At 45.3% G+C, this 22048-nt stretch overlaps 1 protein-coding gene across 5 annotated transcripts in view; it reads right to left on the bottom strand.

Annotated features, from left to right (window-relative positions):
• Nucleotides 1–426: 426 nt before the first annotated feature.
• LOC140909666 (uncharacterized) overlaps nucleotides 427–22048 on the bottom strand; it is a 62518-nt gene continuing 40896 nt past the window's right edge. For 2 of the 5 annotated variants that reach the window (XM_073339495.1, XM_073339496.1), the window contains 9 exons: nucleotides 15460–15666; nucleotides 11403–11503; nucleotides 9668–9773; nucleotides 8510–8654; nucleotides 7015–7128; nucleotides 6243–6387; nucleotides 3642–3790; nucleotides 2704–2843; nucleotides 427–1147 (listed from right to left, as the gene is read on the bottom strand). In XM_073339495.1, coding sequence (XP_073195596.1) covers nucleotides 1035–1147; nucleotides 2704–2843; nucleotides 3642–3790; nucleotides 6243–6387; nucleotides 7015–7128; nucleotides 8510–8654; nucleotides 9668–9773 — 912 coding nt within the window. In that variant the 5' untranslated portion in view covers nucleotides 11403–11503; nucleotides 15460–15666 and the 3' untranslated portion in view covers nucleotides 427–1034. Of the gene's footprint in view, nucleotides 1148–2703; nucleotides 2844–3641; nucleotides 3791–6242; nucleotides 6388–7014; nucleotides 7129–8509; nucleotides 8655–9667; nucleotides 9774–11402; nucleotides 11554–15459; nucleotides 15667–21566; nucleotides 21729–22048 lie in introns of those variants that run through there. The other 3 variants (XM_073339494.1, XM_073339492.1, XR_012158321.1) reach the window with 3 other exon arrangements.

Raw genomic sequence — 22048 nt, 5'->3', positions numbered from 1 at the left:
CTTTGATTATAATAGGTAGTTTTCTTGTACAAAAGAAAAACCAAGGTCCCCATCCTGGAAACGCTACTTAGACTGAGCTTTGTGGGCAGGGATCACCTTTGTTTTCTGTGTTTTTAGAGCACCGAGCAGGATGGGGTCCTGGTTCATGACTGACGGTGTTAGATGTTACTGCAACACAAGTCCTAAACAACAACAACTTAGGCACAGGAGGTCAAAGGGACTCCTTAGCAGTATCAAGTTACTCGCATGCCTGTGGCCCTAATCCAGTAACAAGGTGGCATCTTGCAAGCACAGAGCGCTCCATTGACTTCAGGGGACTCCACACAGATATAGGGATTGTCTATCCATGCAGTGCTTTTTGGAAGCTCAGTGCCTTAGTGTTTATAGGGTCAGGGAATAAACATTTAATAGCAGGTGTTTGTATAAATGGTTTATTAGCAGAAAATATAGATGTCATGTCATTAGTTGCTTTAGTGTTTTAAAAAATGTGAAGGAATGGAAACAAGAAGTGCATCACAAATTTCATCCATTGTTCTAGTAAACAACATCACATATTCTAGTATTTCAGTCACCATGGAGGGACTGCTTATTTACAGCCATTTAAAAAAAAAAAACAGGAAAAGATAACGTCTGTGCAAAAGTGTAAGTGTGGCAACTGTGTTCACGGGTCTGCCTCAGGCTGGACATACCTAAGTGCTACTGTCCATTTATCCAGAAGTGCATTAGGCTTTATCAGAGGGACCTGTTCGTCTGCTCCTCTGATATAAACTTAAAAGACCATTTTTAAAAAAAAAACACATAGTGGTCAAATTAAAGATGGTACGGTAAGTGTAACCGATCAGAGTGGAAGGAGAGGGAGACCCTGAATGCTTATACAAAATCATCGTAACCTCCTTATTGTCCTTTTTGTGGTGTTCTCTGTTCTGCATTTCAGAGATTTTTCAAAGCACCAAGGCCGTGGGTGTTGGGTACATGATTCCCATTCATGGCTGTGAAAATCTTCCCCCTTAAGGTCTTCACTTTGGAAATGTACTTCACAGTGTCATGGCTGGAGAATCTGACAGGACTAGAGGCCTTCTACAGAGTCTCCATATGACTATTCCCAGCTGAACAACAAAGGTAACACAAGCCACTCCCAGCAACACAACTATAAAAGAAACAGAGCACCCTTTATTATGTGTGAGAGAGCAAATAAATTATGTCTTTTTACAAGAGTGGGGGTAACTGGGAGAAGGGCTACAACAACAGCAAAGGAGGAGAACTCCAAACAGGACCCAATATCTCCCTTGAAGTATTTAAACCTTGTCTTCACACTTACTGTGAGCAAACCCTAGAGCCTGCCCCTCAGCCAGAATAAGGTCTTATCACCACCTAGAAGTTGTGCTGGTTTAACTAAAACCAGTGTGTATGTGTGTGTATGTATGTATGTGTGGGTGTATGTGTATGTGTGTGTATATGTGTGTATGTGTGTGTATATATATATATATATATATGTATATATATATATATATATATGTATATATATATATATATATATATATATATACACCAGAAAAACCCTCTTAGTTTAGACGCAGTACTATCTGTATAAAATGGCTTAAAGCAGCATAGGCCTTGTCTCCACTAGAGAGGGTTTGCCTGTACAGGTATACTGGCAAACTTTCCTAGTAGAAGCACAGCTTAGATCAGCAGAAGAGTTCTTTTGCCAGCATACGTTATACCAGTTTCCTGAATGAAATAAGTTAAAAACACGGTTTTTGCCGGTATAGCTGTGCCTACGCTGGGCCTTCTGCCAACACAGCGATGTAGGCTAGGGGGCGATTTCTTCACATTCCTATCTGACAGCTTGCAAAACTGGTACCCAAGCTAGCGTTTAGGCCGGTTTCCCAAACTAGCATAAGCTCTGTTGGCGGAAGCGCATTTATACCACTAAAAAGGCATCAACACTACAGTAGAGCTTTTACCAACAGAGCTATATGGGGTATGGGAAGAATACCCTTAACTGACAGAATGACACCAGTAAAGCTCTAAGTATAGACCCAGCCTGAGTGGAACAGGAGAGTGTGCAAGCTGGGGCTCTGAGGAAATCGGAAGCAACCCTCCCCCAGGCCACAGAGTGGCAGCAGAGCTGCTTTCTGGCTGTTGCTGCTACCGCATCCTCTGTGGCGGACGTGCTACCTCCAGCTCGGTGAGTTGCGTAGCTGAGCTCTGCCAGACTTGCCCCTGCCCCCGCCGCCCCGTGGCTCTCCCCACCCCCAAACCCTCCTCAGCAGCAGAGTGGAGGGAGCTCCTGTGGCGCTCCGGGGGCACAGACGTCTTGGGGCAGCTCTCCAAGTCCTATCCCACTTGCATCGTGGGAACACATCCGTTCAGCGTCCCGCAGGTGGTGATGTAGAATGGGAGGGGATGGAATCTGCCCCACTAACAAATGAACTGGAGTGATATTAAGGGTATGCTTTCCACCCCGAGCACAGCAGGCCCTAGGGCAATCACGGCAGTTTAAGGGTCTTGCCTCGCTCTGCTCTCACTCTGCAAAATTAAAGACGTCTCATAAATCCCTAGTTGGTTTTTAAAGGTCCCCTTTAGCAGGAAGGACCTTCTCCCTGCCCACAAAGACGTGGGGGGAATGACATGCTGGAAACATTCAGAAGAGAGCGGTGGCCTCTTCTAGATAAAATGAGCTTAAACATTACAAGGACCCACCTGTAAAAACACTGTTGTCAGTTGGAGATGAAGGGGAGTAGTTCTTCCACACAATGCCAGTCAGTGCTACAATGACCACGGGGTAGACAGTGAGATTATACCGCACATACTTGTCAAGCACAAAGTTTTCCAGAGAAAACCTAGGAGGAAATAAAGGTTGCAAAAAAATGAACATCCTGTCAGTGGATTTTCCCCCACCCCCAGACAACTTCTTTAGGGAGCAGGTGGGAACACGCATGGAGTTTGCCAAGGCTGGATTAGACTATCTCTGTCACTTCTCAGAGCCTGAGAAGAGCTCCAGTATGGAGCATGTCAAAAAAGGTGGGGGTTCCATGGAAACTAATAAAAACAAATAAAATTCATTTTTGTCCACTTTTTTTCATGGAAAGTTTCTATTTTTAGGTAGAAATTCCAATACTGAAAAATTTTGGCTGAAAACCAAAATGTTTTGTTTCTGAAATGCTGCCGCGGTGCCTCCTGGGAGTTGTAGTTTGGGTGACTCAAGCTCTCATTTTCCTATATAGGCTGGGCTCCCTGGTCAGACTACATCTCCAATGAAGCACTGTGGCCGCATTTCCAAATAAAAATATCTAGCCCAAACCCTGATATATTTCTGTTTATTGGATTTATGGTTTTTTGACCCTTTTTGCAGAAAATTTTGTTTTGTTGAAAAACTCAATTTTCTGTTGAAAAACAATTTTGATGGTAAATTTTCAACTCGCCCCACTCCAGTACCTTGAGCAGAATTACCATTCTCCACTTGTGTTCAGTCACTGAAGAAGCTGATAAGGCCCCTTCTCCTACATGGTCCAGCAAATATCTAATCATAGTGTCTGAGAGTGATTCTGATGCTACTCACTATGAGTCAAGAAGTGAGCAGGATCCAGATGGCCGGAGATTTTTTTAGGGACAAACGGGAGCCTATCAGTGTCACCTACCATATTACCAGTTCAAAGGTAAGGATGGCCAGAGAGGTTGCAGTTGCAATCTTATTAGATACGTTCCCACTGAAGATCAGCACCACGGCAAAATTCAGCAGAGCGGCAATTGTGGTCCATGTCGCGTACAGTGCAATCCCATTTTGCACCTGTCATGTAGAATAATGATACACTGAGGGATGATGAGAAATAAACATTCTGTATACCTCCACACCTGCCGCCCCTCCATGCCCCAATGGGTGGTTAAACTGGCACTGGTATGGCACACTGGGGTAGGTGCAGGATGCAGGAAGCCCCACTTAATAGGTACACTCCTAGCTTCACAGTGGCTCCATCAGCATTATTGCAGAGAGGGGTTTATGGGAAGAAGTAAGGCGGGTGGCTTCACACCTATGCAGATCTTCAGCCATACCCCTCCAGGGAGGGGATGTAATGCCCAGTGGCCAAGGCAGGTGAAGGGGCAGTCCAAAGCAGTAGGCAAGTGTGCACAGTGGTTGGGTAGCCAGCAGGTCAATCCATATCAGAGACTGTCCAGGTCAACAGTCAGAGTTCTACAGGGATCAGCCAGAAGCTCCAATGGAAGGGGCCAGGTCAGTGGGGGCAAGGCGGTAAGGTAGGGACAGGCAAGGCGGTCTCAGCAGCAGGTAACAGGGTGTTGCTCAGACAGCTTCCTCTTCCTGTTGGGGCCTTTATATAGTCCGAGTACCCATGGAGACTGCTGCCTGTCCAGCTACTTAGGCCATGGTGTGGCCATGGCTGCTGTGGGTCTGTAGGCCTTCAGCTCCAAAGCTATTGGTCAGGGGCTGCAGCTAAGGATGCTGCCTCAGGACTTTGTGGACCTGGGTTCAGTACTGGGCCCTGATATGGTAGTGCGCCAGCTTCAGGATTGGTTGTATAGAGGCTGCACTACCCCTCCACAGCCTGGGTTGATGGAGTCCATCCCTTACTAATAGGTGCAGTTCTCCACCCTCACCCTTCATTGTGCCTGGGTTTGTAAATTCAGGCTTGTTCCATGGGGTGAGATTTGGGCCATAAAGAGCACTATGTAATTCCTAATGCACCTTTTGTAAACACTGAGCCAAATGGATTCATCGTCTTGAGTGTCGGTGTGATGCCGATAGTTCCAAATGCTGAACTCAGAGTTGACTCGCTGTCTGTGCCTGTATATGGATCACGTGTCCTGGAATCTGACTATAACAAGTGGTGGGGAGACAGGCTGGGGCAGGAACGCGTATCTGGGGTAGGTCAGGACTGTGATCTGAAGAGCCTCATCTTTACAGACTGCCTGCTGCTGAGAAATCCTCCCTGGTCTCAGACTTGCATTCTCACCCAACCCACTTTTCCACTGCATGTTCCCGGTTAGGAATCAAGCAATCAGAGGGGAGGGTCAGGGAGGACATTTCAGTCAGGGGAGGGGTTACAGTAGACCAGACAGCTAGGGGGTGTAGGGTTTCTCGGTGGTGGGGGATACGGGGAGGAGGGTAAGGAGGGGAGGTAGCAGGTATGAAGCTCTTTTCTGCTGTGGGGAGATGGAGGGAGGGAGGATCACATGTGGCTGAAGATATTCAACATCATTGCCTCTGTGCAATGTACTGAGCACAAACAGCCAATGTTCTAAACCAGTGGTTCTCCAACTTTTATTTTTTGCAGACCACTTGAAAATTGCTGAGGGTCTCGGCGGACCACTTAATGCTCTTTCCGAATGGTGTTTGTACCATTAGCTAACTATTGTAAAGCACTTTGGATAAAAGTGCTATATAAAAAAAAGTTATAATAATTAATGTTTTTTTGTTCTACAAATAAAAGCACACAACACCTATATTAATATCAGTAGTCTTACCTTTCTAATGCAATGGATGTGCGCTCTCTCCCCCGCCACGGCAGCCCCCGAGTTGGGGCTGGGAAGGAGGGGGGGTCTCTCCCTCTATCCCCCACCGCAGCAGCCCCCAAGCTGGGGCTGGGACGGAGGGGGGGGTCTCTCCTCCACCACAGCAGCTGCAGAGCTGAGGCTGGGAAGTGAGGGGGGGGGTCTCTCCCCAGCAACCGCAGACCTGGACCTGGCGAAAGTCGCCTCTTGCTCTCGCTGTCGTAGCCCTGCGTGTCCCAAATTCGCCCCCTCCCTTCTTCTCACCCCACCTTAGAGGGAACTATCTACGGACCACCTGAATGGAGCTCGCGGACCACTGGTGGTCCACGGACCACTGTTTGAGAATCTTTGTTCTAAAGGTTGGGGGATCAATCCCTTTCATCCAGAGCGTGGAACAAAAGGAAAAGGCAGAAGAAAAGTTTCCACTCCAGCTATACATTCTTAATAATGGTCTAATGGATTAAGGACTATCTGGGGGCAATCTGGACTGTCAGTCTATACGTGAAGCATCGTGAAACAGATGAGGGGCTTATCTTCCTCCTGTTGACTCCTATGCTGTCAACAGATGAGGAACTGAGATACAAGGGAAGCCTGAAGATATGTGCAAGGGGTGTGAGTTAACACTGGGGTAGGAATCATAATGACATTGTGCATCTGAACTTCGCCACCTTTAACCCTGCATGAACGTGGTTGTATAGCTTTCCTATAAATAACAGTGCTCACACACAGCATACCAGAATTCGGATGAGCCACAGATCTGCTTTGTGAGACTTTAGGAACCAAACGGCATGGATATGCAAGGATCGGTGTGAAATGAAGAGACCAACGTAACAGGTAAAAGGGAGGACTGCCAGGAGAACCAGGGCTGAAATGAGATACCTCGGGGGAAAACACATGTGATACAGTATTTTAGCTAAATTGTATTACATATCAGCGCAATGGATCCCTCACCTTATAGCCTTACTCTTGGACTCATAATGACCCTTAACAGAGCTAATCATTACGTGTAGCCTTTACTTAACCTATAGCTGTTTTACTTTGTTATACAATTCATGCTCGTATTTAGCAACTGCATTCCTCTGACAGCCAATGACAATATGACTGCAGTGCTGCGCCCGTGAAATGACTATGATAATAAAAATAACCAAAAGCCACAAAATTAACTGGCTTAATGAAGAGTGGTACAAGATGACTGATCCTAGCTTCCTGCTTATATTGACAGTACGCAGGAATGGCAAGTTGGAAGAGATTTTAGATTTAGATATCACAGATCCAACTCATGGGCCAAAAGCAAACATTACACAAAACAAACATGATATAAAGGCTTCCTTTTGCCTAGTCCAAGTGTATTAAGACATAAAGCCTGGTTCCCTGGCCTAGGCAGTTTTACACCAATGTGACTCAGTTTACTTCGCAGGGGTCACACAGGGGTGAAAATGGTGTAATGCAGCAGTGAATCAGGCCCAAGGAGCAGATTGCAAAAATCCTCTCTTCACAGTCACTTACTCTCGGTCCCACAGAAACAGCCATCCAACATTAATGGCGTTGTTCAGTATCCACACCAGATAGAACGATATTGGCAGTAAATCTGGCTCTGTGTAGACCCATCCAAGTTCATTCCTGCCAATGAAAAGCAGGCATCTGGAGAAAGCAGTACTGACTATCAGGAAGATCAAGCATTGCAGGTCTGATTCTCCTCCCACTTACGGTGGATTGGCACTGGCTGAAGCCCATTGACGTGAAGGAAGTACTTTCTGTTTTACACTGGTGTCAGTGAGATCTGGCCTCGTGGCTTTACAAAGCATGCTTTCCATTTAATTCATTCATAATATCCCATGATATGTCACTGTGTGCTATGCACACCAACTACATTGAGATTATGCAATATATACTAGTGTTTGTGTGGTTAACCTCAGTGTCCTAGACTCATTTAGTGTTCAGGCCTACTGCATCCTTGGCCTCTCCACTGAGACTGGGAAAACCCTGTGCAGAGGTTGGTGTCAGTAATGGCAACATGTTGTGAGCTGCATACCTGTCTAGCTAGGGTTGAGCACACCAGCTCATTTCACATATGTCGTTGCATTGCTACCCCTAACGTTTTTGGCTCCCAGCACAGTCTGGAACTGCAGAGCTGAGCGATTCATTCTCATTTACAGTATGGCCCTATTCTACCACTGTCAGCAGAAAGGGGCTGCCATGAGAATCAGGCCAATCAAGTTTTGTTACATGATTTCCCCACAGATCTTTGCTAGTCCATTTAGCCTGGCTATTTCTTGCCCACTCAAAAAGCTCCCCAGGGGCCAGTGTATATAGTAAACGCAGATCTCAGTGTCTGCAGACCCTTATACCGTGAGTGTTGTGGAAACGACACTGTGGCTCTTCTCCACCACTTCCTACATCAGTGTAACACCACTGATTTCAGTGGATTTGCTCCTGATTTACACCGCCATGAGAATCAGGCTCTGTGTGTTCTGGTAAAGCAGCATCACAGTGTATCATTTCCCAGCACTCCAGTTGAGTAATATGGTGCACTGGTGCCAATCTCTGACCATGGTAATCCTGCTGCCCCCTTAGTGGGAAAGGCAGTGGTACTAAAATAGCTGTGTATCACGGAGACAGTTAGGGGCAAGGGATCATCACAGATGGATCACCCCATCTTCATTCAAATCCTACCTCTGACCTCACTCTTTCCACCATGCCCACAAGCAACAAGTCAAGGCTAATACTGAGACATACATAAAAACAATCGTAGCCAGTCCCTCCCCTGGACTGCCCAGTGTCTCCTAGGTGTCCATCTTGTCTAGGTTGCAAGCACTTTGGGGCAGGTCCTGTCTGTATCTTATGCCTTGCACAGGGCCATGCACATACAAATAATAAATATTCACATGGGACCAGAAAACAGAAGGCAAAAAACTGACAAAGATCCTCAACTCAGGGTCAGCTCAGCTATGGTAGTATGTGACGGAGACTCCTGCATTCAAATTCTATGGAGAAAAAATACCTTCTGCAGATTCCTGACAGTGCATAACCCAGCCACGCAAACTGCCAGGCATAGATGACATTCCAGATGAGGAAGGCCCAGCCAGCTGGTGTGAAGTCGGTGTTGTACTTGTTTGAGATGTTTCCAACAGTATTTAGGAATACACCTGGAGCAATGAAGGTTATTGCAGGAAAACATGTTACTGCACACAAGTAATGGAAAGAGCCCACAATTCTCCACGCCCTCTCTCAGGCTTTACTCATTGCATCAGCATACATCTGTGAGAGCTGATTGGACTCTCTTGTCAAAATGATTCCTGTGTTGTAATGGGGTTGTCTTTGCAGAATCACTGAATATGTGATGATCCTCGCTTATGAAGGCCAGGTGTGACTTCGAGCAAGTTATATAAAGAGAACAGAATTACAGCTACACAGAACCAGAAAAGCCAGTCAGGCTTGAAAGACAAAGCTGGGAGTGAGCCACGATATGCAGAGCTGACAAACTCTGTTGGAGTTGGGAATTGGCAGCACTGATCTTTATAAACAGGCAGCAGTAACAGAAGAAGCTCATCCTTTCTTGCTGCCAAGTCACTGCATCCAGGTGCTGTATAGCCCTCACTTCTGGGAGGGTGAGAGGGGGCTTTCCTTGTACACCGCTCACATAGAGCCTGACCCAAAGCCCCCTGAAGTCAAAGGAAACTAAACCAGGCGGAACTGCCCCCAGCAGTGGGAAGAAATCAGAGGCTGTTCCCTCCCTATTCCTCTGGGGAGCTCATAGCATCCCAAAGGGGACAGGGAGGAGGCAGGGTATGTCACCACCCCCTACACACCAGCCAGTGTAGTTGACAGGATGGAGGGATGGGAGGTTGTACCCTATAGCCCATCAAGGGGCCTAGTAGTAGGGAGTATGCTGACTCTTTGAACCTGGGAAATGCCCCCCAGTATGCTCTGGGGGAAAGGCAGCTCTAGGGCCATCTCTTACTATGGGGAAAAGACTGGGAAACAGCAGAGGGTAAAACGGTGACAGAGTGGGACAGGCAAAGCATGAGAATCTCTACCATTAGGTGCCTGACTAATAAAACTACTGAATTGGAGGAGCTCAGGATTCAAAACGCAAGCAGTCATGTGTTCTGGGAGCGAGAGGCACCTAGTCAAATCAGAAACATCTGCTAGTGTTTACCTTTGAATGCCCCTGAACCGGCTCCAGCATTGAGCCCCACCATGGCTGTGTAAGTGGCCAGTGCCAGAAGCATTACGAAAATCTTCAGTTTGTTGTGTGTAAACATCTGTCGGACAGAAAAGGAAAATCAGAACAGAAGGAAGCCAAGCAGAGTTTAATCCCCTCATTCTTAGATTGTTGAAGGCGGCCCAGCCTCCTGCGGGGCTGGTGTAACATCGTCCAAAAATGGGCTATACATGCTTGTAGATGGCAAAGTAAGTGGCTGTAACTCGCAGCAATTCCGTGGGTATGGAAGACAAATGTAACGTATCCCAGGTTGCTATTCAGGGGGAGGGTGGGCACAAGTACTCCCATTACGTCAGTGGGACTACTCAGAGTGAAGGACTGGACACCAAGTGAATGAAGAAACAGAGCAGGAGACGTAGTAAGGGCAGCACATTCAGCAGACTAAAAAATTCAAATGGACCATCCGAGTGTGGTCAGAGCACCAGCATCCTTGACAGCATGGACCCATTTACTTAGAGGAGCAATAGAGGAAGGACATTACAGATTAGAAATGCCCAGGGACATATTGTGAGTGTGTTTATGGACGAAACAACTAGCAAACATCTGCAAATCTGTCTTCTTTACATCACAATCACATTTATACTGGATCAGGCAAACCTGCCATTTTCCCTGCTTTTTTCTAGGTTTTTACACTACTTCAGTCTTCTACTCCGGCTTCACACCAGTTCCTTCAGTGTAGCTTTTTCATGTTCATCTACTGACTTTAAAATCTGTAAGTCTATGAATCTTTAATCCTACAAAGTAATCTTTTATTTTCACCATGGTATTACCTCTCCATCTATTGGCTAGAAATAAGATTTAAACTGCTTTAACAGCTCCTGGGTATTTTATAGATTTTAAAACCTATACATCAATTTTTAAAGGAGGCATTTGAAAATATAACTGACGTTTTCTCAAATAATATCTTTTAGGCAAGTATTTTGACATCTAGGGAAAATGTTATGGCATCTATCAAAGTAAACTTCCATACTTCGGGCATATGATTTTTTTTATTCGAGTTTTCTGCATCAAATAAATGGCAGCACAGCAATTCCTTCTATACTGGATAGAAATAAAAAGTGAACGGTTCTGAGTTGATAAGGGTTAAATTAGTGAATTCCAGGTCACACATGAATGGATAATTTTAGAGTCCTGTCCTTTGTTCCTGGATTTAACTACACCCAAATGCACCATCGGGAAGTGGGAGGGGAAACTTGCTTTTTCTCTGTTCGGTCCAAGTGAGTTTTTTTCTTATGTGTTTCTTTTGGATTGTTTTATTGTCAATTTATTTCAATTAAAATCCTAGATTTCAAATGTAGGGGAGATCATTTAAATAAAAGACGAAGATTCTGATCTGGATAATACCAGCATAAATCTGTTATTGAGATTCCCTCAACTTTACTGAAGATATTCTGGATTTACAATGGTGTAACCGAGACCAAAATCCAGCATGAGCTCTCTTTATTAGCATATTTGGAATAGGCCTTTGATTAGAGAGTACTGGGGAAATAAGTATTTGCTTGTAGAAATCTGGGAGGGAAAATATTTATGCCTTAATGACATTTTCACAGGTCACCTTTCTCCTACTGCCTCCCTTTGATTCACTGTTGACAATAAAGGTTTTCATTATTTTCCTAGCTGCAATTATAGGTCATTCATGTTGTTTAGAAGATTTAGAAATATTACTCACAGTGTTCCTCCCAATGCTGATTTCTGGGACGTCTTTCAGCTGTGCTTCTGCTACTTTCCAAGCTGGAGTCTCACTCTGCCTCTAGGAATTGTGCCTTCAGGCTTATGTACAGAAGGATTTATACAAAGTTAGGAAGATCAACAGCATGTCCTCCTTAGAAAGCTAGTGGTTATTGAATGGACTCTTTGTTTTGCACATTCTTTATTGTAGCCTCTGATTGGCTGAAGCATCTTGAAAGCAAAGCTTATACAACAGAACTGTGGTTACTTAACTCAGACCTGTTATATCACCCAGAGTCCTGCTGCCCATCTCGAAACTTGCTGATAGGGAAAATGACTAGTAAAGCGCATATTTGTAGACTTCCTCTTATTTAATATTTTGCTGTCCCTATGATATATGAATCTAACGCTCTGTAATTCAGTGGAAAAAAGACACTAACACACTATTATAACTAAAGAGGATGATACCGTATGTCAGACAGCTCCATGTGTTATGTAAAGTGGAGGGGTTACTCCAAAACAGCATAGATCCCAGCACCATTTTAAAAACAGCTGCTTCTTTTTTTAATTTAACCAAAAAATCTGGCTTTTAACTATCACATTCATCTTCGCTGTCACCCCTGCATTTCTGTTGCTATAAAAGTACTGTATGGAACATAGTGTTCCTGCTGGAAAAAGAGATGGCTTGCCAGATCCCTCCCTTTTTCAAGCAGGAACCATTGAGAGTGGTTTTTGTTTTATGGACTTATTAGCCAAAAAGAATAAAACTAGGGCATTTAAATAGACTTTCTGAGTGACTCCCTGCAGGCTAAACTGTACTGTTGCAGCACAGAAGATGGTTAAGGAGTGTTGCTGAGTAGAGCTGGTCGAAGATTTTCAAACAAAATGCTTTTTATCGGAAAATGTCGATATTTTCCAACAGAAACTGTTCGTGAGAACCCAAACTGGCCACCTTCGAACATTTTTGAAAAACATTTTTGAAAAAGCCAAAAGCCTAGAAATTGTCAAAATGTCCCGTTTTGACAGTTTACAAAGGAAAAGTTTCATTTTTCAATTCAAAACAACTTTTCATTTTGAAATTTTAATCAATTTAGACCCCAAAAAGTTTTAAAAGATTTTAAAATGTAAAAATCTAAATGAAACATTTCAAAATGATCCAAATAACACATTTGTATTGACCCAAATGGATTTTTTTTTTTCAGATTTTTGGTTTGTGAACATTTTTCAAGATTTTGACTTTTCATCCTGTTTCGAAGGGGGGGGGGCAGAATTGAAATCTTGAACTCTCTCATGGGACAAGGAAACCATTTGCCACCCATCTCTAGTGCCGAGCCTCACCAGGCCAGCGTTAGTGTCCCTGATGGAATGCTTCCCACAACTCCCAGCTGTGAAGAGGCTGCACACCTGCCACTGCATCCCATATGGGAAGCAACTTACGACACCCTGTGTGACCAGCCAGCTTCGCTGTTGGGTGTGTAAGGGGGTGGAGGCATGGCCTTGCCTCCTGTCTCCTCCCTGCCCTCCTTTGGGGTTTCCTGTGAGCTGAGAGGAATATGTCCCTCTGAGAGGAGGGACTGGATTCAGCGTAGTCCTTGTACAAGCCACCAGGGCAGAATTCCTTGTGCGCTCCCCCATACTGTCCACCCAACTAAGAGCCAGCCAGATTTGGTCCTGATTAAATACTACAGACCTAATTCTAGCATCCTTTCTCATGGTGAGTCAGGGTGGCAGAATCAGACCCTATATGATTCGGAGAACTCCCATGGAGCTCATCAATTCTATAGGAGAAAAAAGCATTAAGGAAATAAAGATCTGGGAAAATTCAGAGAAACAGCTGGATTTTGGTGAGACTCAGAGTAATTAGAATGAGAAAACAATCAGACAATCCGAATACTTAGCACTGGGAAAGCTCTTGACTTCTTCAACCCCAACATACAAATACTTCTTCTTACCCACTAGGTTTAAGCATGATTTGTTAGTGCAGGACATATCAGTGAAGGAGAGTTGGCATCCTCCAGGTCATTTGCTTATAATCTCTGTGGATCTTATATCCTCTCAATAATACAGTGTGAAACTAACCAGATCCAGTAAAATCCACTGATTATTTGTGGCTAGGTGCTGCTTTCCCCTTATGCATTGGGGAAGGTGTGGTGTCTTCTTTCCCATGCACAGCCTGTGTAAGGGTCAGGCAGAATGGCAGTGCCCAATGCTTTCGGAAGGGCAGGGAGAGCTGCTTCAGGGTGCCCGCAGTTCTCTAAAGGAAACAGGCAGGAGGTTGAGGGACATGGCTCCACCCTTCCCACAACTGGCCAGCGGAGTTAATTGGCAGGGAGGGCAGGCAGCAAGCTATACCCACAAAGGGTGCAGTAGCAGGCATGTAGGCTCAGGAGTCTCCAGAGGAGGCATGGCTCTGTGCTGGCTCATATCTTATCCTTAACTGCAGGAACTAGAGACCACAATGACTTTGGTGACACCTGTCATACCCAGAACATTGGCAAAATGCACCTCCCGAGCTGTGGCACGATACAACATTCTCTGGTGACATCGGTGCGACTCTCGGACAGCAAAGGAGCATGATGCAGCCCCACAGAAGCTGGAGTGCAAGGTAAGAGGTACATCCGGATTTCTGTTCAGCCATCACTCCCATATACACTGGGACCAGCAGTAACAACTCGTCAGGCTCTATGTGCCAAGCTAGCCTGAGCGCCCCACTGCCCTGAAATTAATCTCTTGATGCCCGAAGTCTGATTCTTCTGACCTGAATTCCAGCGTTGGCAATACCACATGCAAGCACTGCCATGGAGTTCAATTTGCAACCTACACGGGGAGGAACTGGAGAGCTTTATAGCTAGAGATCTCCCGGGAAAGAGTTTGCACTGGTGGCTGACTCCACCCTTCCCCAGTATAAATATGCTCAGTTGCCGCTGTACATAATATGCTAAAAATACGCTTCTTGGGGAGGGATTTTGTTTTCAGTGACTTTATAGAAGCCACAAATGCTACCAATGACAGCTCACTCCAGCCAGACACCGACTGTGAGCGTGAGGAGGATTTTTTCTCTCTAGGAAGGAGACGAGAGTACCCTATTTGGTTCTATGTCTTTGCATTTATTTATATATACATATTTGTTTGGTTATACATCTGGAGCACTGTATAATTTAAACGCACCTGGTCCCAATCAGCCAGCTATCCACCACTCCAGCCAAACCAAACCAAACCAAACGGACAAAGAAAACAGAATAAAAAAAGGACATGGGGCTGAAAAAGGAAGAGAGAGAGAGAGCTGATGCGAAAATCAGGTCCATGCGCCAAGTCCTGAATGCAGACACTGTGGGAGGGGACTTTGGCAGACATACTACAGAAGGGGTGCCAGGGACAGGATCCCTTAACTGAGCAGGCACTGTCCCTGCCTTGCCCCAGCTTATACCTCAGGACAACTTGACCAATTGCAACAGCCTGAAGGACTTTGTGGAGAGGCAATTTGGTACCTTAGGACTTGATCATTGAGGACTATAAGCAAAGCCTTGAACTAAATTCATTTGTGGCCTAATGTAGCGGTTCTCAAACTTTAGCAACCCGAGGACCCCCATTTTGATTGAAAATTTTTCGCGGACCCCAAGCCCCCCGCTCAGCCCCAGACCCCAGCCCCACGCCACCCTTCTCCCAAGGCCCCACCCCCATCCCACTTCTTCCCACCCTCTCTTCACACCTGTCTCTCCTCTTCCCCGCCTCTTTCCACCCCGTCCCCCAAGCGTGCTCCACTCCCACTCTTCTCCCTCCCTCCCAGCGCCTCCTGAACACCGCTGAACAGCTGTTCCCTGGTGTGCAGGAGGCACTGGGAGGGAGGGGGAGGAGTTGAGGGTGGGAGGGGGAGCAGTTGATCAGAGCGGCCTGCGGACCCCATGAAGTACCCTCATGGACCCCCGGGGGTCTGAGGACTCCAGTTTGAGAAACCCTGGCCTAATGGATACCCCTGCTGAGTGACCTTCAGCAAGTTACTTCCCCGCTCTGTGTCTTGGTTTCTCCAACTATAAAATGGAGATAATAATAATACTGACCTGCTTTTGTAAAGTGCTTTGATGAAAAGAGCTGTATTACTGTTGCCAGTGCAAATCACTGAGGGTAGGGATTGGTGACTGTCTCCTTCCTACGAAGGGTAGCTGCTCTCTGCAACTGGTGAAGCTTCCCGGCGAAAATCAAGTATAAACTCCAAGTAGGCATGAAGGACAATGACGTGATAGCCATATGAATGACAGGGGCGAGATCTGCATTAGGAAGCAAAAGACAGAGAAGTCTAAGATTGCTGTGGCCTTGGTGACTGTAGTGGGGCAGTTACCCCACTCCTGGGGGAAAGGTAGGCTGATTGAGGAGGTGGCCACAGCTGGCCCGGATATAAGGGCTAAGGGAGGAGCTGGGTCAGTCTCACTCCAGCCTTGGAGTGGGAAAGGCCTAGCTGCCTGGGAGCATAGGGTACCTGAAGTAGAGCAGTGCTGGGGAAGGGCAAGAGAAGCTGGGGAGCTCTGGCCTGGCAATTCCCCAGGCTGAGGCCTTGTTTAAGGCCTAAGCAGGTACTGGGGCTGCAGAGGTGCAGCCCGGGGATAGGCAAAGGCAGCTGGTCCAACCCCCTTGCCAATGATGAGTGGCCATTACACACTTCAATTTGCCCCAGAGAAAGGGGGGAGTTAGATGATGACTGGCAGTAGCCACTGAAGCAAGGTGGGCATAGGGGGAGGGGGTTCCCCTGGGTGGGGAGACCCAGGGTGTGGGGGTACTGCAGTGGGCAGAACCCCAAGGAAAAGGGGCACTAGGGGCTGGGAGGGACACAGGGGCCTGAGGCAGGAGAGACACCGGCCAGCAGAAGGAACTCCAAGTGTTGGAATTGAGCTGATTCCCGGATGACTAGCAGGAGGCACCGTGGCCATGAGTGCTCAACTGTGAGTGCTTGTGACCTTGAGGTTCCAACCCACTTCACAACTGGTAGCCTTACCCTCTGAATACTGGAGGGCCAGGGGGAATGCAAACCACAAGTCCCTCCAAGTACTTTCCCTGACCTGTTGTTATCATCTCGCTTGCATCTATAGACACAGCTGTATCTAACACAAGCCAAAATGGCTGCCCAGCAATCCTGCAATGGTTGCATGAGATGGAATTTTAAAATGCCGAGCATCCAGCGCTGTGGAGGAGTGTTATATAAATGGAAATGAATGAATGGTAATAAACATTATCCCTAGCAGTCTTTGCAAGATCAGGAATTAGTTTGTAACACCTTTGGGGCATGGACCTTAGCTTAATAGCAGTTACCATTTATTAATTATCATTATTATTATTATGATGGTAGTGCCCCAACCAAGATCAGGGACCCATTGTGTTAGGCACTGTACATACACTGAGGATATGTCTACACTGCAATTGGGAGGCGCAACTGCAATACATGGAGGTATATCCAAGGTCGCTTTGATCAAACTAGCTTGTTAAAAGCATTACAGTGTAGCCATGGCAGCCCGGGCTAGCTACCTGAGTACAGTCCTGCCCAGGAACCTAGGTGCACATGCTGGTGGCTAGCCCATGCTGCTGCCTATGCCACTGCAGCTACACGGCAATTTTTAGTGAGCTACCTTGGGTATGCCTACATGCGCTGCCCTGATTGCAGTGTAGTCATACCCGTACTGAGCTCTTTCAAAGAGCTCACAATCTAAATAGACAAAGGCCAGGAGGCAAAACAGAGTCTCTGAGAAGTGAAGTGACTTGCCTGAGGTCACCTAGCAGGTTACTGGAAAAGTCAGTACTGACTCCAGTCTGTGTTGCCTTTACCAATAGCTATCCATAAGGAACCTACCACATTGTCTGAGCTGTAATAAACCCCACTTTTTAGTAGTAATAACCCCACCCACACCATCTTGGGTGGCTATGACCTGGCAACTGAGACTGAGGAAAGTCTCTGTAGGCCATTGTCAAGCTCCTGAGCCCTTTAGTCTCCTAGTCCTGTTTACCTCTCCAAATAAAAATCGAGTGAGTCCCTGTAATATTGTCACATTTGTGACAAAGAATAACATGCTAAATGCACAGAAACTTGCTCTGGCCTTTTCTGATTTAAAAATTCCCTCCAGATGCTTTAGATCAGGACATCCTTAGAGCGGCAACAGAAAGTCAGTGACCTCACTGGAAATCATTTTCAGTACAACTTTGGAAATGTTGAGAACTCCATATACTAATCCTCTAGCAACAGCTCGACATCTTAATCCTGCACTGGGCTAATCTGGGTGCCTTCAGTGCCATGGATTAACATCTTTGCACTGCCGCATGGGAGGGGATTTGAGTTGGTGCACTGGCAAGGGCAGCAAGCCAAGAGTATCTGGGTTATAGAGCCAGTTTGTCTGGTTTTCAAGGCAAGAGCATCTGCCTTTTATTGTGCGAGACAGGGATCTGTCCATCTTTTGGCAGCTCTGACTCTGGGAATAAATTTTTGGGGGGGGAAAGACTAATAAATTAATGAGATTGCAATGCCTAGTTTACCTCAACAGACTTTGAAGCAGTTGCCTTGATAAAACTCATTGACTGATCCCTATCAAATCTTTTGCTTGAGCTCTGGATTAAAAGAGGCTGATTTGAATGTCTAAGTAAATCAAAACTCTTCCATTCCTTGTCTCTCTCTCCCTGTAAAAACAACAGTGCTTTGCCAACCACTAGGCTGAACATCATGAGAGGCAAACAATTGAAAAAACATTTCACATATGTTCTCATTTACTGGTTGTCTGTTGGTAAATTAGTCCGGTTCCAGCCAATAAGGGAGAACTTGTCCTATCAGTGATGGCAGCATTGAGGAACATGAGTACAGCAGCTGGTAGTTGGAAGTTTGACATGCAGTATATATAAATGTGTTTTTCATCCTAATAAAAACTACATAAAAACTTCTGGATTAAAGGAAGATTAAGATTACTAAATCAAGTGCTCAAAAGTCAAAAATGCTACAATTAAGGCTGCCTGTGCAACCTTAATTCAGCTGCCTTATGTGTATGCATTATGATACAGTCTTTAACTGAATGCTATTTTTTGAAAGAACCCCTTCCTCACTCAGTGCAAAGGATGGACAGCGCTCACTAAAGAGGTAGCTATTTAATATTTCTTTTAATCCTCATCATTCAGAGTGTGGCCCCAGGTCTACTTAACATACACCAGCCAAACCCTGCTCTGAATACAGAATTATTAATTTCCTTGTGGGTTTTCTACAGTGCTCATCACTATGGCATCTGAGTGCTTCACAGACATTAATTTATTTCCACAACACCCCTGTGAGGTGAGAATATTATCCCCATTTCAAAGATGGGGAACTGAGGCACAGAGAGCTTTAACTATTAAGTTTCCACTAATTGTGGGTGCCCAACTTGAGATGCCTAGGGCCTAATTTTTCAGGCTATTTAGTATTTGTACAGTACTTTATATGTTCTGAGTACAGCTCCCAGGGATGTAACTTGAAGTGGTGAGTGCTCAGCACTCCTGCAAACCTGGCACTAGGTATCTCAAATTGGCAATTGAGAAAATGAGAAACAAGCAGTGGCCATCTGTGAACATTTTGGTTTAAGTGACTTTCTCTCACGGGAACAGAATTAAGTTTGAACAGTCAACCCTAATTCCAGCATCTCCTAAGTTCTGAATGCTTGACTTTGCAACATTAGTGTTTTCTTAATACGGGTTTGGGGTTTTGGTGGGAAGAGGGGGTTAAATGTAATTGCCTAAGTTTAAAAAAACCCTGAAAAAATAGAAATTCCACCATGTTGAAGGCTATTGACTCCTACATGGATCATCAGTAGGGTTGGAACCTTTAGATCCACAGCACAAATCTCTACTACTTGAGCTACTGGTAGCAGTAATAGGTTGTTATCCTCTATGTGGATCAGCTAAGACAAGGGGATGAGACACATTTTGCCAGTGGGGTTCACAGCTCTTCACAGACAATAGAGGCATGATGAGACTCAGGACTCCTGGGTTAAGTTCCAGATTCTGGAAGGCAGTGTTCTCTATTGGTTACAGATCCTTTTGCCCCACTCCTCCCTTTTTGGACCCCCTTCTGACCCTATTCTGCACCATGTCTCCCCCAGCCTTCTGTCCCACCCTTCTTTGCTTCTACCCCTTTGTTCCCATCCTACTGTCCCACACCCTGCAATCCCTGGCCCTTTCTGCTTAGTTCAGATGGAATCTTCAGAGACTAATGGTGCCAGCCTCTAACAGTACATGCATGTGTGAACTGTGATTTTCACATGCTTATAACTTGCTAAAATTATTGGGCAGATTTTCACAGAGACAGCAAAAGGCACATCCCTGGTACTACCAAATTTCAAGCCCTTACACCAAAGGATGGATGCACTAGAGCTTCTCAGTGAAATGGTTGTAAGAATACTTTAACAAAGGCAAAACAACATATTTCCCCCCAACCTTGTTCTCAGAAGTAGCTGAATCATTTGTGCTGTAACTTTTCAGAAAAATTCAGTCCAAGATACCTTTGGAGCATCTCAAACTGGCCCCCCAAAATTGAGACAACGAATCACTTTTGAACATTGCCTTTACAAAAGCCTTGAGGCCTTATTTTCAGAATGCAGAGCACCTGCTATGTCAGCTGAAGCCAGGGGTGGCACCGGAGTTCTGCACCTCTGACAATCTGATGTAAGTATCACTAGAAAGGTCAGTGACTACAATCCAGAGCAGTAATGCACAATTGTCTACAGAGGTTTAGAGAATTGATTGGGCAGTGTGTAAGAGAACGGTTGTGTGGAATGGCACAGTCGAGGATTTGGAGAAGTGCAAGGTGGAGAGGACTGAATATATAATCCAGGCCCCTTCCCTGCTGATGCAGAATCATTCCCTCTAGTGCAATTTTAAAGATTTCATGGACACAGAAAGACAAAGATAATTATTATTATTGCACCGTGGGCAACTTGCAGACTATGTGATTTGCCATTGTTTCACACAGATGTCCAGTGTTATGTGGCCCAAGAAAGCTCCTACACACTGTAGGCAATGAATAGCATACCCCCTTTGAATAGCTGCCACCACCACACAACTGGGAACGATGGAGAATCACAGCTAGCGCTGGCTGTGATAAAGGGATGACTGTAGCTTAATGACCACATCAGCTCTTTCTGTGAGATCAGACCTCTCCTTACCCCACTCCCCAAGAATGTGGCAATATGATATAGAAGTGTGGCTTTCTCCTGTTAAAGCCAGGGACTGTGCAGTTCACAATATGATACAGCATATTCCTACTGGAAAGAAAAAATTGTGCATTCACTCTGCATAAGACTACTTTTCTTTTAGATGTTTGTGGACCATTTTAGCAACAACTGTCTTGTCTTTTCAACTAACCTGACCTATCCTTTGATGAGTGTAGGCTAAATTCTGCTCTTTGGTACAGTTAAGAACTGTAATACAGTACTGCTTGTAATGAAAACAAAAGAATAAGGCCTAGATCCTTTATTCATTGTGATCAATGAAATATCTGCCATCTCTGGAATGATTTATACAGATGTAATCTGTACATCTCATTAGGGATTTCAATAGTTCTGAAAAAAGTGCAATCAGGGAAAGCTACCAAGCCAGACAAACACCCTCAAATCATGCAAGTGTCTTCCAAGGACAGGCTCCCATCTCATTTGGATGGATTTATGTGCAAGGAGACATGGCACAGAAATGACAAATGTTGGGTTTTTTGCAATACATCACGGAACAGAGCATGGAAGTATACAAGGAGGTTGCTGCTTTGACTGCAAGAAACCTCTGTAAACACAATCACTTTAAACAACTCTTAATATTCTTAACCATTTCGCTACTGGTTAATGTCCTTGGTAGAGTTCACTGGGAAAACTACATTGCATGGGGCTACAGCCTGTACCAGGTACATCTCACAATACTGACACCATCTTCTAATCCTAGCCTCCTCCAACACTACCTCAAAATAAAAGGAGGAGATTAATAAAATATTTTAAAAAACAAACAAAAACCCTACCCCCAGCAGAGTTTTGACCAGAAAAGAGAACAGCCAGAAACTCCAAGACCACCAGGGACTTCATTCTTGCTATTGATTTTACATGGAAGACACTCAGATACCATAGTGACGTATAAAACCCTCAGATAGATATATCAGAGCATTCTACTGCAAGCCATCAGTACAAACCTGTGCTGCCACTGTAGAGATGCCGGAGTTCAGCACCAGTAAAGAAGTGGTTACATTTTCCTGATGAAAAAGGCATTCATGCTATGCCTGATGGTAGTGCTCTATGCAGCTACATGGGATGGAGAATTGGGTTTGAGTCACATATTCTCAGCCTCATGCTCCCTGTGTTTGCAGTACAGCAGAGACATCACACAGAGCCTGAGAGGGAAGCAGAAACAACTGTAGGTGCCAGTCAATTAAAAAAGAAAGTTAACAGGCTTGGGAGAGGAAACTCTCCCTGTGCTAGAAGGATGGAGGTTGCATCCCAGGGTCTCCTGGTTGGAGAACCTGGGGGATCTTCAGACCTTTCGCAGAGATATAGAGCTCCCAACCCAAAGACACAATTTATTATTGCAGTTAATAATATCATTTAAGTGTTCAGGAGATACCAATATGCAGACTGTGAAAGCGGTGACCCAAAAGTTCCCATCAACATCACTAAC

The sequence above is a fragment of the Lepidochelys kempii genome, chromosome 3, assembly GCF_965140265.1.
Source record: "Lepidochelys kempii isolate rLepKem1 chromosome 3, rLepKem1.hap2, whole genome shotgun sequence".
Taxonomy (NCBI): domain Eukaryota; kingdom Metazoa; phylum Chordata; order Testudines; family Cheloniidae; genus Lepidochelys; species Lepidochelys kempii.
Note: the sequence above shows the minus strand (reverse complement) of the source record. Positions and strands in the feature narration are given on the sequence as shown.